General features: G+C 47.2%; 1 protein-coding gene across 8 annotated transcripts in view; it reads left to right on the top strand.

Moving 5' to 3' along the window:
- The window catches only part of CUX1 (cut like homeobox 1), a 463,251-nt gene that overhangs the window by 198,633 nt on the left and 242,883 nt on the right, over window positions 1-21,735 (top strand). For all 8 annotated transcript variants that reach the window (XM_035280564.3, XM_035280554.3, XM_035280546.3 and 5 more), the window contains exon 3: window positions 12,217-12,264. In XM_035280564.3, coding sequence (XP_035136455.2) covers window positions 12,217-12,264 — 48 coding nt within the window. The remainder of the gene's footprint in view (window positions 1-12,216; window positions 12,265-21,735) is intronic.

Genomic DNA, 21,735 nt, shown 5'->3' with positions numbered 1-21,735 from the left:
AGTGCAGTGGCGCAATCTCTGCCCACTGCAACCTCTGCCTCCCAGGCTCACCCAGTTCTCCCGCCTCAGCTTCCCAAGTAGCTGGGACTACAGGCACAGGCTGTCACGCCCAGCTAATTTTTCTGTTTTTAGTAGAGGCAGGGTTTCACCATGTTGGCCAGGCTGTTCGTGAACTCCTGACCTCAGGTGACCGTCCACCTTGGCCTTCCAAAGTGCTGGGAGCACAGGCATGAGCCTCTGCGTCCAGCTGAAAGGATACAATTTATTTAAAGACAAAGGAAAAAAGCTGTAATTGTGTTCACCTAGAAACATCTCCCATTTCGACCAGGCACAATGGCTTACGCCTGTAATCCCAGCGCTTTGGGAGGCCGAGGCAGACAGATCACCTGGTCAGGAGTTCGAGACCACCCTGGCCAACATGGTGAAACCGTGTCTCTACTAAAAATACAAAAATTAGCCAGGCATGGTGGCACACACCTGTAATCCCAGCTATTCAGGAAGCTGAGGCAAGAGAATCACTTGAAGTCGGGAGGAGGAGGTTGCAGTGAGCCGAGATCGTGCCACTGCACCCCAGCCTGGGCGACAAAGTGAGACCCCATCTCAAGGAAAGAAAGCAGTTAGCTTGGTGATGAGTCTGGGAAGGGCATCTCTTTGTTCATTTATTTCATCTGCATGTATTCACTGAGCATCTGCCCTGAGCCTGGCACCATCCATGGCCCCAGGAATAGAATGGAGGAAGACCATTCTGTTCTCAAGTGTCTCCTCAGGATGACCTCTCCTCAAGTGTCTCCTAGAAATTGAGACCTCACCACTCTTGCTAGGACATAAGCTCCCTGAGGGTAGGGACTGTGACTCTCTCAATCACTTCTTGTAGTAATCACTGACATGGTTTTTGAATAAATTATAATACGTGGGCTGGGCATGGTGGCTCACGTCTGTAATCCCAGCACTTTGGTAGGCCAAGATGGGTGGATCACTTGAGGTCAGGAGTTTGAAACCAGCCTGGCCCAAATAGAGAAACCCCATCATTAGTAAAAAGTAAAAAAATTAGCTAGGTATGGTGACACGCACCTGTAATCCCAGCTACTCAGGAGGCCGAGGCAGGAGAATTGCTTGAGCCTGGGAGGCGGAGGTTGCAGTGAGCCGAGATCGCGCCACTGCACTTCAGCCTGGGCAACAGAGCAAGACTTCGTCTCAAACAAATAAAAAATAAAAATAAAAATATAATATGTATAACACGTGGTTCCTCTTTGACAAATTCTAAATCTGTTGAAATATAGATACATCAATAAATCACAGCTGTGTTTTCAAAGTTCTGAAATGTAACTAGAGATTTGTTTATTTTTGAGATGAAGTCTTGCTGTCACCCAGACTGGAGTGCAGTGGCATGATCATAGCTCACTGCAGCCTCAACATCCTGGGCTCAAGCAATCCTCCCACCACCCGCCCCCGAGTAGCTGGGACTGTAGGCGCTTGCCACCATGCCCCTGTAGTTTTTTTAGAAATTTTATGTAGAGGGCCGGGCGTGGTGGCTCAAGCCTGTAATCTCAGCACTTTGGGAAGCTGAGGTGGGCGGATCACCAGGTCAAGAGATCGAGACCATCCTGGTCAACATGGTGAAACCCCGTCTCTACTAAAAATACAAAAATTACCTGGGTGTAGTGGTGTGCGCCTGTAGTTTCAGCTAGTGGGGAGGCTGAGGCAGAAGAATTGCTTGAGCCTGGGAGGTGGAGGTTGCAGTGAGCCGAGATTGTGCCACTGCACTTTAGCCTGGCACCTGGCAACAGAGCGAGACTCTGTCTCAAAAAAAAAAAAAGAAAGAAATTTTATGTAGAGCAGGAATCTCCCTATGTTGCCCAGACTGGTCTCAAACTCCTGGCTTCAAGCATTCCTCTTGTCTGGGCCTCCCAACATGTTGGGATTACAGGTATGAGCCACCATGTCCAGTCAGTGGTTTAGACGTGATCAGTTATTCAGAAAGGGACTTGGAAGAATATTTTTAAATCAAACCTAGAGGCAAATCAGACTTATTTAAGATAATTAACCAATGGAGCCTCTGTTTGGCTTCTCCCCTTTCCCACCACTGATCCTCTGGCCACAAGGAGAAATCCCTGTGCCAGGTGTGCCAGTGCTGGACACATGGCTTTGGAGACCAGGCAGGGCAGATGCCAACCCAGTCTACTGGAGCTGGCACTTGCACACCCCTCTGAGTGGGGTATCTGATCCCCAGATGCCAGTGAGGCTCCGGGTATCCTGTCTGAGCTGCCCCCAAGGCCACACGCAGGATCTCAGAGAGGACAATCGGCTTGCCCTTGACAGTGAATAATTCTCAGCTCTGAGACCAGAAGAAGGCTTAGTACAACCATTTCTCAAAGGTTTCAGTCTCTTAAAATGGGGGCTCTGGAGAGCTTGTGTGTGCGCGCGTGTGTGTGTTGTATCTGTCAGTACTGATTGCGTTAGATATAAAGCCGAGGAGTCTGCAAAGCACAGGACACACAGACACAGACACCACCGGTGTCAGAGCAAAGCTGTCATCACACATCACAGCCATCTAGAAAACTCCACTGTACGCTTGCGGGAAAAGGCAGGTAACAAGAGGAGTTTTGACCTTGTGCACCCTTGAAAGGATCTGGGGAGCCAGGAGTCCGCAGACCCCACTTGCAGGATCACCGGCTTAGTGGCACTGGCCTCCAGCCTCTGCCATGATCCTGAGCCGTGGCCGCGTGCTGCCAGATTGCGGACTCTGTGGAGTTCGAATCCGCCCTTCTTACAAGTCCTTTGCATCATCCTCAGCCTTTATCCTCCTCCATCCACATTCAGGCTTTCCCACTGAGATAAACACCCTGCCCCGCCACCCCACCCCCCCGAATTCTCATCATCAAACAAGGCTTTTTTTTTCTTTTCTTTTGAGACATAGTCTCATTCTGTTGCCAAGGCTGGAGTGGAGTGCAGTGGCGCGATCTCGGCTCACTGCAATCTCCACCTCCTGGGTTCGAGATTCTCCTGCCTCAGCTTCCTGAGTGGCTGGGATTATAGATGCCAGCTAACACTCCTGGCTGGGTTTTTTTTTTGTATTTTTAATAGAGACAGAGTTTCACCATGTTGGCCAAGCTGGTCTTGAACTCCTGACCTCATGCGATCCACTTGCTTCAGCCTCCCAAACTGCTGGGATTACAGGTGTGAGCCACTGCACCGGGCCTCATCATCAGACAAGTCTTGAACATTCCCTGTTGCTCGGGAACTCTGTGGCTTCAGGGTACCCCTCACTGCTTACCAGCAGGCACCCTATGTTCAAACCCTGCACCCTCATCTCAGCTCCCGACCCCTCCAGTCCCCCAAAGCCAGCCCTTCCCATCGTGGAGTTGAACCACGCACCACGCAGAAACCACAGCATCAGCGTTGGAGACTTTCTGCCAGAACCCGGAACGTGTCTTAAATGGCGCAGACATTTAAATGGGAAGAAATTACATCAGGAGTGAGTTTATCCCTTTCAAGATAATCTTATTTAATAACGAAAAAACTCACAAAGATGTGCGTTTTATCCAACTACAAAAGCAGCGTGGCGGGCTATATATCGCGGTAATTATATGTTTGGGGTTTCATTCCTCCTTTAAACCAGATTTCTATTATTACAGAAAATCAGCCATTCTAGAAAAAGACTATTCATTTATTTCATTGCTGCGTGGCCCATACACTGTAAAAATAGGTCAAGAACAGTAATCTAAATTGACTGCTGATAAATAATTAAAGCTAATGGAATTTTTCTCAAACCTGTGAACTGAAATCTTTGCGAAATTGCCAGGACATACTTACTGTCTGCTGTTGTATAGAAAGATATTTTTTATTTAATATTTCAGTTTCAATGCCATTTAAAATTGCCCTTTTCTATCACAAGGACTGGAAGGAGTATGTGTTCATCTATAAAAGCCACCGAAGGAACCATGCCGCACTGATGGCCATATGGTTCATCTTCAGATGAGATGGGAAGTGACAGTTTCGGTGTCCTGGAACTAAAGAAACTTCATTTTTCACTGAACTGGATTTTAAGTTGAGGTCTACAATCCGTATATCACATAGTATATATTGTCTTGTTTTTTTGTTTTGTTTTGTTTTGTTTTGAGACGGAGTTTTGCTCTTCTTACCCAGGCTGGAGTGCAATGGCGCAATCTCGGCTCACCGCAACCTCCGCCTCCTGGGTTCAGGCAATTCTGCCTCAGCCTCCTGAGTAGCTGGGATTACAGGCGCGCGCCACCATGCCCAGCTAATTTTTTGTATTTTTAGTAGAGACAGGGTTTCACCATGTTGACCAGGATGGTCTTGATCTCTTGACCTCGTGATCTACCCGCCTCGGCCTCCCAAAGTGCTGGGATTAAAGGCGTGAGCCACCGCGCCTGGCCCTATATTGTCTTGTTTTAAAGACTCTATATGTGGTCTGAGCTGTTATATACACGGATAAGGGAGACTTCCAGCTATCTTAAATGACATCCAGGAAAATAAATACAAAGAACATTTTTTTCTTTTGCCAATAATTACTATTCTCTCATTGGTGCTACCAGGACCTTATAAGAAGACACTGAGGCTGGGCACAGTGGCTCACGCCTGTGATTCCCACACTTTGGGAGGCCCAGGCAGGTGAACCTCTCAAGGCAGGTGGAGTTGGAGATCAGCCTGGCCAACGCGGTGAAACCCCGTCTCTACTAAAAATACAAAAATTAGCCAGGCTTGGTGGCAGGTGCCTGTGATCCCAGCTACTTGGGATCGCACCACTACACTCCAGCTTGGGCGACAAGTGAAACTCCGTCTGAAAAAAAAAAATAGAAAAATGTGAGCTCAGACCAGAGATGAGGCGACAGCAGAGCATTACCCCAGGTGGGTGGGGCAGGTCTGGAAGGTGACGACTGAACAGGCTGAGCCACAGGGCCAGGCCTCTAAGGGTCCGGGCCTCTAGCACCGTTGACAACAATCTTGCAAGAGTCAGAATCAAGTCTTTCAGAAGTGACCCAGTTCAGCCCCTCACTACGCCCACCCTACCCCAGTGCTCTTGGAAAGACTGCATTGTCACCAAAGCAGAAAGGCTCCCACCCCTGAGCTGTCCCTGTAGAGGATGGGGTACCACCGAGAGATGTGACACCTCTTCAACACAGTCAGGGTTATTTCCTGGAAAAGCATCCAAGTTACTGTAGAGTGAACAAAAATTCAAAAAAAAAAATCTGGTTTACCGGATTGTTTCTCCATCCTCAGGCTGGAGCGTAGTGGCACGATCGCAGGTCTCTGCAGTCCCAGACTCGTAAGTTCAAGCCACGCTCCCACCTCAGCTGCCGAAGTAAATAGGACTACAAGCCTGCACAGGCTTCTAGGCTTAAGTGATCCGCTCACCTCAGCCTCCCAGAGTGCTGGGATTACAGCTGAGATCATGCTCCACTAATTTTTTTTTTTTTTTTTTTTTCTGAGACGGAGTTTCGTTCTTGTTACCCAGGCTGGAGTGCAATGGTGCGATCTTGGCTCACTACAACCTCCGCCTCCTGGGTTCAGGCAATTCTCCTGTCTCAGCCTCCCGAGTAGCTGGGATTACAGGCACACGCCACCGTGCCCAGCTAATTTTTTGTATTTTTAGTAGAGACCGGGTTTCACCATGTTGACCAGGATGGTCTCGATCTCTTGAACTCGTGATCCACCCGCCTCGGCCTCCCAAAGTGCTGGGATTACAGGCTTGACCCACCATGCCCGGCCTGTATTTTTTTTTAGAGACGGGGTTTCACCATATTGCCCAGGCTGGTCTCGAATGTGTAGGCTCAAGCAAGCCTCCTGCTTTGGCCTCCCAAAGTGCTGGGACTGCAGGCTGAGCCACCACGTCTGGCCCAAATACTTTAAAAATAGAGATGACTTGCTAACTCTGGAGAGGTGTTTGTAATTCACAGCCTCCTTCTGTGTGTGCATGTGTTTGTGCTGATTCCAGCGAGCTGCTTGTTGCAAATATAAACTGTCCCTGGAGCCTCTCGCTCCTGCACACAGAGGTGGACCTCCGTAAGGCAGCTCAGCGTGTCACCAGCTCTGGGTCCCTGGCACAAGACTCTGGGATGTGGGGAGCAGAAGAGGGCTCACAGGGATTGGGAGCACGAGGCCCCAAGAGTGGGCAGAGCCTTCTAGAGAGGGCCCTGGGAGTATGTGTGTCAAGATTTGCACTCGTACATTACAGGTGCGGTCGAACAGTGCGTGACCATTTTGTTTGTCTCTATTTTGCTTTTACATCAGAATGGTTTCCTTCAGCAATTGGCATTACCTAGGAAATTCCTTAATAGCATTTTGGTGTTCGGTTCTCTGACCTAAAAACTGAGTTGTGAATCAGCAGTTTGGAGGATAATGGAAATCCGGCCACAGTAGCTCACGCCTGTAATCCCAGCACTCTGGGAGGCCGTGGTGGGTGGATCACTTGAGCCTAAGAGTTTGAGATCAGCCTGGGCAACATGGCGAAACCCTGTCTCTACAAAACATGCAACAATTAGCCGGACATGGTGGCGCATGCCTGTAGTCCCAGCTATTCTGGAGGCTGAGATGGGAGGATTGCGCCTGCCCGGGAGAACAAGGCTATAGTGAGCTATGATTGCGCCACTGCACTCCAGCCTGGATGGAAGAGCGAGACACTGTCTCAAAAAAAAAAAAAAAAAAAAAAAAGGAGAGACTAATGGAAATCCTTTCACATAGAAACATCTCTGTGTAAACATTATTTACTTGCAGTGTACTCAGAGAAGAGAAGGTTGACATATGAGCTATTTTGGCTTTCGCCCACAGACATCTGATAGGAACTATCTCAAGGACATCACTCTGTGCATTAAGATGTGTGTTGCTTTTTGCTCAATAGACGGGATGGGATGGAAGCAAGGTGGAAACTTCTCTGACAAACCCGTAACTGAATTAAGTGTGTAACTCTAAGTAATTAAGTTTTAAAACATGGTCGGTTTTGATGGCCCAAGCCTGTAATCCCTGCACTTTGGGAGGCTGAGGCGGGCAGATTAGTTGAGGTCAGGAGTTCGAGACCAGCCTGGCCAACATGGTGAAACCCTGTCTCTACTAAAAATACACAAATTAGCAGGGCAGGGTGGCTCGCACCTGTAATCCCAGCTACTTGGGAGGCTGAGGCAGGAGTATTGCGTGAAACTGGGAGGTGGACATTGGAGTGAGCTGAGATCACATCACTGCACTCCAGCCTAGGCGACAGAGTGAGACTCCGTGTCAAAAAAAAAAGTTTTTAAACATGTGTTCACTGCCTCATTATCATTGATTCCACTGTGGTTTTGACCGACCTGAACCCCACTTTTTTTTTTCCAGTTTATGACCACAAAGAAGGATTGCACAGGTGTGCCTGAGGACCAGTAAGTGGCAGAATCTGCATTTTCTGGTGCCGTCCAGACAGCAGCTGTTCTAGAAAGATAGTCAATCATATCCTGTCCTTCCTAACTGACAGTGGAGAATCCTGTGGGTCAGAATTGAGCATCTTTTTTCAGATAGTCTCTGTCACCCAAGCTGGAGTACAATGGCTCAATCTTGGCTCACTGCAGCCTCAACCCCCACCCCCACTCCGTGTCCGAGGGATTCTCCTGCCTCAGCCTCTGGAGCAGCTGGGACTACAGGTGCTGTATTACCCAGGCTGGTCTCGAACTCCTCAGCTCAAGCAACCCTCCCACCTTAGCCTCCGAACGTGCTGGGATTGTAGGAGTGAGCCACCGCGCCTGGCCGGAATGGAACATCTTTGTATCTGTGTTCTTAGTTTAGCACAAAACTGAATAATATTTGCAGGCAGCAGAATTGGATCAGGAATTTCTCAAACTGCCAAAGATGAAATTAGAATGAGTGATTTTTGGCTGGCGGCTTGAAGTACATATATATCAGTTTGTGTATGATACGTGTGAATATATAGTGGTTTTTTCCCTCTTCAACTGTCTTTAAATATGTGTGTGTGCGTGAGTATGTGTACAAACACACATTCAGCTTTAATATCAAAAAGGTTGTTTTAGTAGGTCTGTTAGGAGAGTGAATATGCTCAAAAGGGGAAAACTACATGGCTGGGGTGAGAGGAGTGTGCTTCATTTAAGGACATTATAAAAGGCATAGCCCTTCTGCTTCTGCCTCTCCGGAATGCTGCAATACAATATAGAAATAATCATATCATCTCCTTTACTTCTCAGAGCTGGTGATTGTGTGAGGCTGGCCCTGTGCCAGGTTGGCAGGGTTGGGAGCAACCCGGGGAGGCAGACCTGGTAAGGTGCATTGCCGTTCAGGGCTTAGCGTGGCCCCTGCACCCCAGCCCCCTGCCCTCCTCCATCAAGCTCTGCCCGCTTCCATTTCTCCACTGTGATCTCACATCTCTCAGCCCCACCAGCTTTCTCATTCCATCACCTCATCTGCCTTGTCTCTTTCCCCTCTGAATCTGGACCCTTGTTAAGCCTTTTTTTTTTGAGCCAGAGTCTCACTCTGTCACCCAGGCTAGAGGGCAGTGGTACAATCTCAGCTCACTGCAACCTCTGCCTCTGAGATTTAAGTGATCCTCCCACCTCAGCCTCCTGAGTAAGACCAGGACTACAGTCATGCATCACCACACCCAGCTAACTTTCGTATTTTTAGTAGAGATGGAGCTTTGCCATGCTGGCCAGGCTGGTCATGAACTCCTGACCTCAGGTGATCCACTTGCCTCGGCCTTCCAAAGTGCTAGGATTACAGGCGTAAACCACCAAGCCTGTCCATATCTGTCCTTTCATTCATTCCCTCGGCACCCATTCCATGCCTTTCCGAGTCCCCGCTATGTGCCAGGCCCCGTGGTAGTTTTCCCTGGGCCCTGCTAGGATCACACAGTAATCTTTCTTCCATCAGTCTTTACCCCATCCACTCTGTTTTCCCTTGTTTCACTTTGTGTTCTGTTTTGCCGTCTACATTTCTGAAAAGCGCAATGGGTGAAATGCGGTGGTGTGTTAGCTTCCTGTTGCTGCTGTCGCAACCCACCATATGCCAAGTGGCTTCAAACAACAGAAATTTATTGTCTGACAGTGCTGGAGTTCAGGAGTCCAAAATGGGATTTCCCAGGCTGGAATCAATGTGTCAGCCAGAGTTGTGTTCCTGTTAGAAGCTCTGGCGGAGAATCAGTTTCCTGGCAGTTTCCAGCTTCTCGGGCTGCCTGCGTTCCTATAGCATTCTAACCTCTGTGTCGGTCCTCTGAGCCTCCTGCCTCTCTCTTCCAAGGACCACTGGGATTACATCAGGCCCACCTGGATAATCCCAGATCATCTCCTGACTCATGATCCCTAACATAATCCCATCTGCAGAAGCCCCTTTTGCCATTGCAATCTAACGTATTCGCAGGTGCCAGCTATTAGGATGTGGTTGCCTCTGGAGGACTTTACGGTGCTGACCACAGATAGCCTCATTTATACGAAAGAGATTGGTGGCCGGGCATGGTGGCTCACGCCTGTAATCCAAAGCACTTTGGGAGGCCAAGGCGGCCATGTCGTGTGAGCCTGGGAGTTTGAGACCAGCCTGGGCAACATGGTGAAACCCAGTTAGTACAAAAAATACACAAACTAGCTGGGTGTGGTAGCGCATGCCTCTAGTCCCAGCTACCTTGGGGGTTGAGGTGAAGGATCCCTTGAACCTGGGAGGTGGAGGTTACAGTGAGCCGAGATCATATCACTGCACTCCAGTCTGGATGACAGAGACCCTGTCTCAGGAAAAAAGAAAGAAAGAAAGAGAGAGAGAGAAAGGGGGGGGAGAGAAAAAAAATAGATTAGTAAAGAATCTGATTTTTTTTTTTTTTTTTTGATCCTTGAACTTGGTATAAAAATACAGAAAATCATCTCGTGGAAGAAGAAACAGGATTGATTTCTCTGAAGAAATAATAGTAGCATGTTTAGAAATGCATCCTTTAGAGCAGTATATAGTTAAAAGGGAAATTATAAGCTCCTTGACCAAATGTTTCTATAGGATCACAATACAAAATAATGTGGGCTGATGATATTTGTCAAAAAACTTGTGATACAGTGGCCAGGCACGGCAGCTCACACTTGTAATCCCAGCACTTTGGGAGGTCAAGACAGGTAGATCGCTTGAGTCCAGGAGTTCAAGACCAGCCTGGGCAACACAGCAAAACACTTGTCTCCACAAAAAAAATAAGAAGATTAGCAAGGCATGATGGTGTGTGCCTATAGTTCCAGCTACTCAGGAGCCTGAGGCAGGAGGATCACTTGGATCCAGGAGGTTGAGGCCGCAGTGAGCTCTGATCACACCGCTGCATTCCAACCTGGGTGACAGGGCAAGATCCTGCCTCAAAAAAACAAAAGCTTGTGGTACAGGCCTGTCCTGTCCGTCCCTGTGCGATGATGGAAGTTCTGTATCTGCATGGTTTGAAGCAGTAGCCATCAGCTCCAAGTGGCTTCCAAATCCTTGAAATGTGGCTAGGGTAACTGAGAAACTGAATTTAATTTTAATTAAGCTATATTTAAATGTAAACCGCATATGGCTATATGTGTTGATAGAAAATAAGACTTCCTTACCTGGGGTCTCGAGATAGGTCTTACTTAGGAAGACTCTGATAAAATAATTCGCAGTTTTATTTCTGAGGGCAAGGTCAGTAGCTTTCCTCAGATTCTCAGAAGGCCTCATGAACCAAAATGTGGGCTGGGCACAATGGCTCACAACTGTAGTCCCAGCACTTTGGGAGGCTGAGGCGGTGGATCACCTGAGGTCAGGAGTTCGAGACCAGCCTTGCCAACATGGTAAAACCCTGTCTCTACTAAAAATACAAAAATTAGCTGGGTGTGGTGGTAGGGACCTGTAGTCCCAGCTACTCGGGAGGCTGAGGCAGGAGAATCACTTGAATCCAGGAAGCGGAGGTTGCAGTGAGCCAAGATCACACCACTGCACTCCAGCCTGGGCAACAGAGCGAGACTCCATCTAAAAACAAAAAAAGTTTCAATGCCTAAACTTTCAGTAAATACAGTATTATCTTAGATAAGTCTTTACAAAGTATTTGAAGCACTTTCTCAGTTACTTCATTTTAAATAAAATGCTCTGAATGAGATCATATACATGCACCTATTGGATGTTCTGGTGTTTCAAAATGAGCACTGGTGGCTTGGGATAAAATTTATTGTGACTCTGTCAGACGTGGATTCAAAACAGGCTGTATCTTCCACTAACAGTGCATTGAAATGGCAGCTACAGCAGGGCGCAGTGGCTTATGCCTGTAATCCCAGCACTTTGGGAGGCCAAGGCAGGCAGATCACCTGAGATCAGGAGTTTGATGCCAGCCTGGTCAACATGGAGAAACCTCATCTCTACAAAAATACAAAAATTAGCAGGGTGTGGTGGCAGGCGCCTGTAATTCCAGCTACTTGGGAGGCTGAGGTGAGAGAATCACTCGAACCCAGGAGGCAGAGGTTGCAGTGAGCTGAGATCACACCACTGCACTCCAACCTGGGTGACAGAGTGAGACTCCACCTCAGAAAAAAAGCAGCTATAATGCAGTGCAGTGGCCCAGGTCAATTTCAGATGGGAACAGCAGTCAAACCCCCATTCTAGTCTATTTTATTCTAAGCAAATTATCTCATTTAGACTAACAGCAAAAGCTTTAGTTTGTAGCACGTCGAAAATGAGGTGTATGTGACCAGGACTTAGTAGAAATAAAATATCATTGTAGGCCGGGTGGGGTGGCTCACGCCTGTAATCCTAGCACTTTGGGATGCTAAGGTGGACGGATCTCTTAAGCCCAGGAGTTTGACCCCAGCCTGGGCAACATGATGAAACCCATTTCTACAAAAAAAAAAAAATACAAAAATTAGCCAAGCGTGGTGTCATACGCCTGTAGTCTCAGCTACTTAGGAGCCTGAGATGGAAGTTTGACTCCAGTCCGGGAGGCGGAGGTTGCAGTGAGCCAGGATTGTACCACTGCCCTTCAGCCTGGTGGACAGAATGAGACTGTCTCAAACAACGACCACAGTAAAAACGGACCACCTCATTGTATTCTTAAAAAAGTTTAAATCCTGGAGTGACAGTTGGCCTTAATTGTGTTTTAGGAGTGCAGGAACGGGCGAGGTCCCAGGCTTGCTTTAGAGAATGATAGATAGATAATCAGCATTGACTGCCACGCTGTTTTTTAGGAGGCCTTAACCGACGTTTCCCTTTTTTCTCCTTCTCAAATGGCTGCTTCCTGACCTCTGTCTCCTGCTCCAGGATTTGCGCAAGCAGGTAGCACCGCTGCTGAAGAGCTTCCAAGGAGAGGTAAGCTTTTCTGTTCATTTTCCATCCTGAGCCACCCTGTGCGGCTAAACAGTGTGTCTGTACTCACGTTGAAGAAGTACTCCGGGCAAAAGGGGCTGCCCAGGTAGATGGTGCCTTCCCAGCTGCTCCAACCCAGTGTCGTGCAGATTTTGCGCTCTGTGATGTGGTTTTCCATTGGGTCCTTGGTGAAAGCCCTCCTGGAAAAGGAACCTATTCTCAGAATATACAGAGATGTTGTGGATTCCAAGCAGAAGCGCCTCATGTGGTTGCAACGGGCAAGTTGTTTGCGACATGGCCTTTAGGAGCCCATGGGTCCTCTCTGGGGAGCCGCCTCATTCCTAGAGCTAAGCTGGTCTGGGGCTGCCACCGCCATGAGTGTGTACCACGAGTGCAGTGCTTGGGTGAGAGGCTGGCAGGGGCAAAGGGATGCCACTTGATCACAGGCTTGAAACACAGAGCATCAGGCAGAAGCCACGAGGAGCAGGTCTGGGCTGGTAGAAGGAAGTGGTTTCTAACGGATCCTTCCAGAGAAGGACTGAGCCATCTGGCAGACGGCATGTGGGTAGCAAGTCACCTGGGACGTCCACCCTGGCTACTTATTAGTGGGAACAGCAGCCATGGAGGGGACCGGGGCTCCGAGCAGGTGACATACCTTGCCAGCCCTTTGTGTAAAGATGTTTACACAGTGATGTTTAGAAAACCAGAAATTATATTACTGTTTTGGATTTATTGAATCTCACCTCTTTAGCTTCTCCCGTTGGGAAAACAGAATGGGGAATCATAGCAGGCTATGAGAAAAGGAAACGAGACATTTCCACAGCCCCTGAAAGAACCCGTATTGGTACAGTCTTAGGAATTTGGTTTTTTTTTTCTTTTTTTTTTGAGGCAGAGTCTTGCCCTGTCACCCAGGCTGGAGTGCAGTGGCGTGATATCGGCTGACTACAGCCTCCACCTCCTAGGTTCAAGCGAGTCCTATCAGCCTCCCGAGTAGGTGGGGTTACAGGCACGCACCATCACGTCCAGCCAATTTCTGTATTTTTAGTAGAGATGGGGTTTCACCATATTGGCCAGGCTGGTCTGGAACTCCTGACCTCAGGTGATCCACCCAACTCCGCCTCCCAAAGTGCTGGGATTTCAGGCGGGAGCCAACATGCCCCGCAGGGATTTTATTTTGTTGCAACTATTAAGTCACAGGGAACACGTCGGGCAAGGGCAGGAGAGACACAGCCGTGAGATGTAGTAGGTTCCGCTTGGGACACAGGTGACATGAGCCTTATATGGGAGGCTGAGTTCCTGGGTCTAGAGCTCCACAGCAAGTGGTCGGGCTTCCATTTGGGAAATTTTTCAGCTGGAAGCGTGAGCAGGGAGTGAGTGATCAGAGGAGGCTGGAGGCTGGGGAGACCGTAGACAGAGACAGCTGATTTTGGAACATCAAAAGGGACCAGCGTAGAAAGAAGACACAGCAGTTGGTGACGGCTGGAAATTTTAGAGGGTAGAACAGCGCTCATCTCTTCTTGTGATGTTCTTCCTGCCTCGTTTAGCCCCTCATGCACGTAGCTCGGTCCAGCCAGCAGGACACCCACATCCCAGGGCTTGGGTAGACTTGAACAGCCTTTTTCTCAGAACTGCATCCCCAAGCCCGCACTTGATGAGTGAGACTGTTACCTGACACCTAACCACATTTGATCTCACCTGCGCCATCACCTGTTCAGCAGCTTTTGAGAGACCCACTGCTCTCCTACTTCTCTAGCTCAAAGAGTTCAGTGTGCTTTTTGGGTGTTTGCTTATTTTTCTTTCTTTCTTTTTTTTTGAGGCGGAGTTTCGCTCTTGTTACCCAGGCTGGAGTGCAATGGCGCGATCTCGGCTCACCGCAACCTCCACCTCCTGGGTTCAGGCAATTCTCCTGCCTCAGCCTCCTGAGTAGCTGGGATTACAGGCACATGCCACCGTGCCCAGCTAATTTTTGTATTTTTAGTAGAGACGGGGTTTCACCATGTTGACCAGGATGGTCTCGATCTCTTGACCTCATGATCCACCTGCCTCGGTCTCCCAAAGTACTGGAATTACAGGCGTGAGCTTGTTTTTCTTTCTTGAATAATTTCAATGCTGTATAAAAATGGAAACATTAGTACAGCGAACACCTGTACGCTCTTTACCCAGATCCACAGTCGTTAACATTTCACCCCACGTACCTCCCCACTTCCCTCCCTGCCCACCACTTTTGCTGAGCATTTGGAAGTAAGCTGCAGACGGCAGGCACCGTGTCCCTCAAACACACATTTGAGGCTCCCAAAGCTAAGGAAGCATGACCATTCTCCGACATTACTGTGATAACCACAGATACGACAGTTGGGAAAATTCACAGTCATTCCAGGTCATCTCACATTTGATCCAAAATCAAATTTTTCCAGTTATCCCCAAGATGTCTTTGACAACGGCTCTCCCCACAACTGGGGTCCAGTCGGGTTCACACATTACATTTGGAAATCTGTCTATCTATAGATCTATCAGTTCATCATCTGTTTTATATTTTTCCATTAAAAAAAATTTTATTTTGAGACAGTCTTGCTCCGTAACTCAGGCTGCAGTGCAACGGTGCTATCACGGCTCACTGTGGCCTCCACCTCCTGGGCTTAGCATCTTTTTGCCTTTAGCAATCCCCCCACCTCGAATAGCTAGGACTACAGGTGTACACAACCACGTCAGGTTATTTTATTACGGATTTATTGATCATGATACCTAATTTTGGGTGTTTCACAAGCCCAACAAATTGATGGGTGGTGTGGGGGAGGTGTACCCTCAATATTCAGTCAAATTTAAAGCTTATTCTAGTCCAGCAATAATTTAGAGAATCCTTTCAGTAAAGTAATACACACACCCTCTAGAAAAAAGCTGTCCTCCCACCTGTCTGGCCAGTCCTTCCTTCTGTCCCTAAGGAGGGTCATGGTGTGGAAGGTTGAGGGGTTGAGGGGCTGGCTCAGAGAACTTCTTGGTATTAGGGGAGCAAGAGTCCTCAGGGAGGAAAATCCTCTCAAAAAAATAACTTGAGTGCTCGTCCAGGCACCATGGCTCATGCCTGTAATCCCAGCACTTTGGGAGGCCAAGTCAGGCAGATCATGGGATCAGGACATTGAGACTATCCTAACTAACACGGTGAAACCCCATCTCTGCTAAAAATACAGAAAATTAGCCGGGCATGGTGTCACGTACCTGTAATCCCAGCTACTCAGGAGGCTGAGGCAGGAGAATCGCTTGAACCCGGGAGGCGGAGGTTGCAGTGAGCCGAAATCGCGCCACTGCAGCCCAGCCTAGGGCACCAGAGTAAGACCCCCTCTCAACAACAAAAAAAAAAAAGCAAGAAAAAGAAAAAAGAAAGAAAGAAAACTTGGATGCTCCTATTAGAGAAGAAATGAAAGACTAACAATGTATGCACTAAACATTAGCTTTATAAAAGTGCAGTAGGTGGCCAGGTGCTATGGTGCACGCCTGTAATCCCAGGCGTGGGAGGCTGAGGCGGGCAGATCATAAAGTCAGGAGTTCAAGACCACCGTGACCAATATGGTGAAAACCCATCTCTACTAAAGATACAAAAAGTTAGCTGGGCGTGGTTATATATAATATTATATATATATAATAGGCACATGCCTATAATCCCAGCTACTCAGGAGGCTGAGGCAGGAGAATCATTTGAACCAGGGGGGCAGAGGTTGCAGTGAGCCGAGATCACGCCACTGCACTCCAGCCTGGGCAACAAGAGTGAAACTCCATCTCAAAAAGAAAAAGTACAGTAGGCTGATGTGCTGGCTCACGCCTATAGTCCCACCACTGTGGGAGGCCAAGGCAGGAGAGTCATCTGAGGCCAGGAGTTCAAGATCAGCCTGGCCAATGTAGCAAGATTCCATCTCTATTAAATAAATAAATAAATAAATAAATGTACAACAGAATAAGTTCAAATTGAATGAAGGAAATGATAGATATAATAATAGCAAATATATTAAGAACAGATATGAATGAAAAAGAAAACAAAGAGCCAAGAGAGAAACATTCCAAAAGTTGTTTATTTGAAAATACCACTGCAGGGCTGGGCACAGTGGCTCACGCCTATAATCCCAGCACTTTGGTCGGACAAGGCAGGCAGATCATGAGGTCAAGAGATCAAGACCATTCTGGCAACGTGGTGAAACCCTATTTCTACTAAAAACACAAAAATTAGCTGGGCATGGTGGTGCACAACTGTAATCCCAGCTACTTGTGCTGAGGCGGGAGAATCGCTTGAACCTAGGAGGTGGAGGTTTCAGTGAGCCAAGATCGTGCCATTGCGCTCCAGCCTGGCGATAGAGCGAGACTGTGTCTCAGAAAAAAAAAAAAGAAAATACCACTGCAATTGACAAACCACTGTACTAAATAAGACAAGGAATGTTAGGAATAAAATTGGGGATGAAACTGCAGCTGCTGCTGGAGATTAAAAAGATAATAAGGGAATGTTAATAAGCAACTTTGTGCCAATAAATCCTGAAATGGAAAAAGTTTTAGAATTCTGTAGCTACCAAAGCTGATTAAAGAAGAAATAGAAAACGTGAATAGCCTTGCAACTATTACTGACATATTTCTGTGAGGTCTAGACAGTTCTCAGAGAGTTTTATCAATCATTCATGAAATAGAGCACTCTCATACTTAGCAAACTCCTTCAGAAAATAGAAAAAGAGAAAGCATTTCCTAACTCCTTTTATGAGATGAATATAACCTCAATAACAAAATGAGACAAGAACAGTACAAGAAAGGAAAATTAAAAGTCGATCTTATTGGCGAGGTGCAGTGGCTCACACCTCTAATCTCAGCACTTTGGGAGGCTGAGGCGGGCAGATCACTTGAGGTCAGGAGTTTGAGACCATCCTGGCCAACATGGTGAAACTCCCATCTCTACTGAAAATACAAAAATTAGCCAGGTGTGGTAGCAGGTGCCTGTAATCCCAGCTACTCGGGAGGCTAAGGCAGGATAATCACTTAAACCCCGGAGGTGGAGGCTGAGATCTTGCCACTATACTCTAGCCTAGGCAACAGAGCAAGACTCCATCTCAAAAAAAAAAAAAAAGTCAGTCTTATTATTGAATAAATATGTAGAAGGCTTTTCAAAGGTATTAGTTAATTAAATCCATCAAGCGTGGAAGCTTGATATATCCCAAGAATGCTGTTTGGTTTAAAATTTTTTAAATTTTTTAATGTAAATCTATGTCATTAGCAGATTAAAGGAGGAAAAAAATTCAATAGTTATACCAAAATATTTTGATAAAATTCAAATACATTCGTAATTTAAAACTACCAACAGGCCAGGCATGGTGGATCACTTGTGATCAGGAGTTTGAGACCAGCCTGGCCAATGTGGCAAAACCCTGCCTCTGCTAAAAATACAAAAAAAAAAAAAAAAATTAAATGAACTGGGTGTGGCGGGTGCAGGCCTGTAAACCTAGCTACTCAGGAGGCTGAAGCAGGAGAGTCACTTGAACCTGGGAGGCGGAGGTTGCAGTGAGCCAAGATCATGCCACTGCACCTTAGCCTGGGCAACAGAGCGAGACTTTGTCTCAAAAAACAATAACAACAACAAAAACACTACTGACAAATCAGGAATACAGGGAAACTTCTTTAACCTGGTAAAAGGTATTTATCGGAAACATACATCGATCATCAGATCCAGTGATGTTAAAAAGCACATTTCCCAGAAAACCAGCAACAAGACAAGAATAGCTACTGTTGCTACTTTAATTCACATTGTGCTGGAACTCTTAGCTAGCAGAGAAGATAAGAAAAAGAAACAAAGTACAGACAGCTCTTGACTTTTGATGGCTCAACTTTAGGATGATGCAGAGAAACTCTGCTTTTGAGTACCCATGCAACCATGCTGTTTTTCATTTTCAGTACAGTATTCAATAAATTCCATGAGCTATTGAATACTTTATTATAAAATAGACTGTCATTGGGCACGGTGACTCACACCTGTAATCCCGGCACTTTGGGAGCCCACGGTGGGTGGACCACGAGGTAAAGAGATCGAGACCATCCTGGCCAACATGGTGAAACCCCATCTCTACTAAAAATACAAAAATTAGTCAGGCGTGGTGGCATGCACCTGTAGTCCCAGCTACTTGGGATACTGAGGCGGGAGAATCTCTTGAACACCAGAGGCGGAGGTTGTAGTGAGCCGAGATCTCACCACTGCACTCCAGCCTGGTGACAGAGCAAGACTCTATCCCAACTACAACAAAAAGGCTTGTCTTGGATAATTTTCCCCAACTGTAGGCTAATAGAAGTCTTCTGAATATATTTAAAGTAGGCTAGGCTCAGCTATGATGTTTGCTAGGTTAGTTTATTAAATGCGTTTTTGACGACAGTATTTTCAACCTACAGTGAGTTCATTGGGATGTAACCCTGTTGTAGATCCAGCATAAGTATTGCAACAGAAGAAATCAAACTGTCAAACAAAAATTTTTTTAATTTTAAAAAATAAAAAAGCCAGGCGCAGTGGCTCATGCCTATAATCCCAGCACTTTGGGAGGCCAAGGCGGTGGATCATGAGGTCAAGAGATCGAGACCATCCTGGTCAACATGGTGAAACCGCGTCTCTACTAAAAATACAAAAATTAGCTGGGCATAGTGGCGCGCACCTGTGGTCCCTGCTACTCGGGAAGCTGAGGCAGGAGAATCACCTGAACCCAGAAGGCGGAGATTGTGGTGAGCCAAGATCGTGCCATTGCACTCCAGCCTGGGTAACAAGAGCAAAACTCTGTCTCAAAAAAAAAGAAACCAAACCATTATTTTTCAAGTGAGCCTCAATTATTTAAATAGGTTACTAGATACAAAATCAATGCACAAAAGTAATTATATAGCTCTCTGTCAGCAGCAGACTTAAAATGTAATTTTTAAAACGGATGCTACTGGAGATAGTGACACTAAAAAAAAGAAAGAAAAAAACAACACCTAGAAATAAATGTAACAATACAGTGGAAATCTTTCTGGAGAAAGATGTAACATTTATATGGGAGGATTTTAAAGGAGATTTAAATGGAAACAAAGTATACAAGGAGAGAAATGCCCACTGCTATTGAAGCAGTCAGTTTTCTCCAAATTGATCACGGAGTCAGTCATTGTAGTTCCAGTAAAAATCCAAACAAGATTTTTTTTTTTTTTTTTTTTTTTTGAGACAGAATCTCACTCTGTCACCCCAGCTGGAGTGGCACCATCTTGGCTCACTGCAACCTCTGCCCGCCAGGTTCGAGTGATTCTCCTGCCTCATCCTCCTGAGTAGCTGGGATTACAGGCTCCTACCACCACGCCCAGCTAATTTTTTGTATTTTTAGTGGAGACAGGGTTTTACCATGTTGGCAAGGCTCGTCTCAAACCGCTGACCTCAGGTGATCCGCCCGCCTACTGCAGTGAGCTTTGATGGCACCATTGCATCCTAGCCTGGGGGACAGAGCCAGAGTCTATTTCAAAAGAAAATTAAATAAACACCTTTCCGGCGGTGACGACCTACCCACGAGAACATGCCTCTCGCAAAGGCTCTCCTTCATCCCTCTCCAGAAGAGAAGAGGAAACACAGGAAGAGACGCCTGGTGCAGAGCCGCAGCTCCTACTTCATGGATGTCAAATGCCCCGGATGCTGTAAAGTCACCGTGGTCTTCAGCCATGCACAAACCGTGGTTCTGTGTGTTGGCCGCTCCACTGTCCTCTGCCAGCTACAGGAGGAAAAGCGAGGCTTACAGAAGGATGTTCTTTCAGGAGGAAGCAGCACTAAAAGCACTCAACATGAGTGGGAAACCGTCTCAATAAACACATTTTGGATTAAAAAAAAGAAGAAGAAAAGAAAATTAAATAGACAAACTTGTTGGCCCTAGAAAACCAGTTCAGAAATTTTGAAAGTTAACATGCGAAAACAACAAGTGGCCATCAACAGGAGAAAGAATTATAACACTTTGTTGCAACAAAGGATGAATCACAGAAAAGCATATGGAATTATTTACTGAAAGTTATGAGCTCTGTATACCCAGGGCCTCTCCTTCACGAGTACTAAGTAAGTGTTGATTGGATGAGTAGATGGAAGCATCAACCTCATCTTGACAGATGAAAGCACTGAGCATGAGAGAGGACCCCAGGTCACACAGGTCATAATGGCAGGACTGGGCCTCGATCCTGGGGCCATCTGGCTCTAACGTTGGTGTACTCTGATACTGCTCGAGGGGAGGAAGCCATGCCTTCAGCCCCTCCCTGATCTCAGCCAACCTCCCCAGTCTTTGATTGACACTTTGAGAGGCCCAGGCAGGTGGATCACTTGAGCCTAGGAGCTCCAGACTAGCCTGGGCAACATAGTGAAACCCCATCTCTACAAAAAAATCCAAAACTTAGCCAAGCGTGGTGTCACACACCTGTAGTCCCAGCTACTTGGGAGGCTGAGGTGGGAGGTTCATTTGAGCCCAGGAGGTTGAGGCTACAGTAAGCTATGATCATACTATGGCACTTCAGCCTGGGCAACAGAGCGAGACCCCATCTCTTTTAAAAACAAACAAGCAAACAAACGATTGATGTTCATCTTGCAGAAGTGCTCTGCAAACCCTGCCTGAAGCTCCCTTCCCTTCTAACTAGCCCCTCCTAGATAAATTCTGGACTTGGTGCATTGTCTCCTGTGTACGTCTATCACTGTGTCCATGCGCTTTGCTACAACTATGATCTGCATCATTGGAAGGAGTGGGGCCCAGGTTACCTGTCGATTTCATCGCAGTATCGCCTGCCAACACGGCCTGAGGGAGGGACCAAGGAATGATCTGAAACTTCCCTCTGCTCTGAATGTCTCCCTTGCGTGCAGCACGCTGGCCACGTTCAGAGCTGCGCGCAGGACGTGCTCTCGGATCCTAGGTTTCACTCCCTGGTCTTCATTCAACACAATCTTTTCAGGAGCCTCCTGCTTCCAGCTATGGGCCAAACGGTAGCTAAAGATGTCGCTTTGAATACAGTCCACTAGGACCCTGCTATTCTAATGAAGGGAAACTGATCGTAAACACAAAAGGCAATGTTAGACGGTGCCAGGCGCTGCGAGGAAGGCGCGCTAGGTGTCTGGGTAGAGCAGGAGGAGGTGGCAGTGGCTTCTTCAGTCAGTCATCCAGGGAGGCCTCTCCTGGGAGGACAATGGGGCATCAGAGGGAAGAAGCAAGGAGAACCCGTCATACCTGGAGCTGGGAAAGAACGTCAGGAAGATGTGGGGAGCAAGTGCCAGAGCTCTGCAGGGATGGGCTTGCCTGGCAGGGAGCAATGCCAAGGAAGTTAGTAGGGCCCGGGTCTTGGCCAGGGCCTTATAAGCAGAAGCCTTAGGCCTCTTTGTAGGAGACCCTTTGGTCTCCCCTTTGGACAAGACCCTTTCAAAGGAGTACAGTAGAAAGGAAATTCCCCATGGGTACCAGCAGTAGGATTTGATGGATTCTAATT

Source organism: Callithrix jacchus, chromosome 2, assembly GCF_049354715.1.
Source record: "Callithrix jacchus isolate 240 chromosome 2, calJac240_pri, whole genome shotgun sequence".
Lineage (NCBI taxonomy): Eukaryota > Metazoa > Chordata > Mammalia > Primates > Cebidae > Callithrix > Callithrix jacchus.
This window is presented reverse-complemented; position numbering and strand designations above follow the sequence as displayed.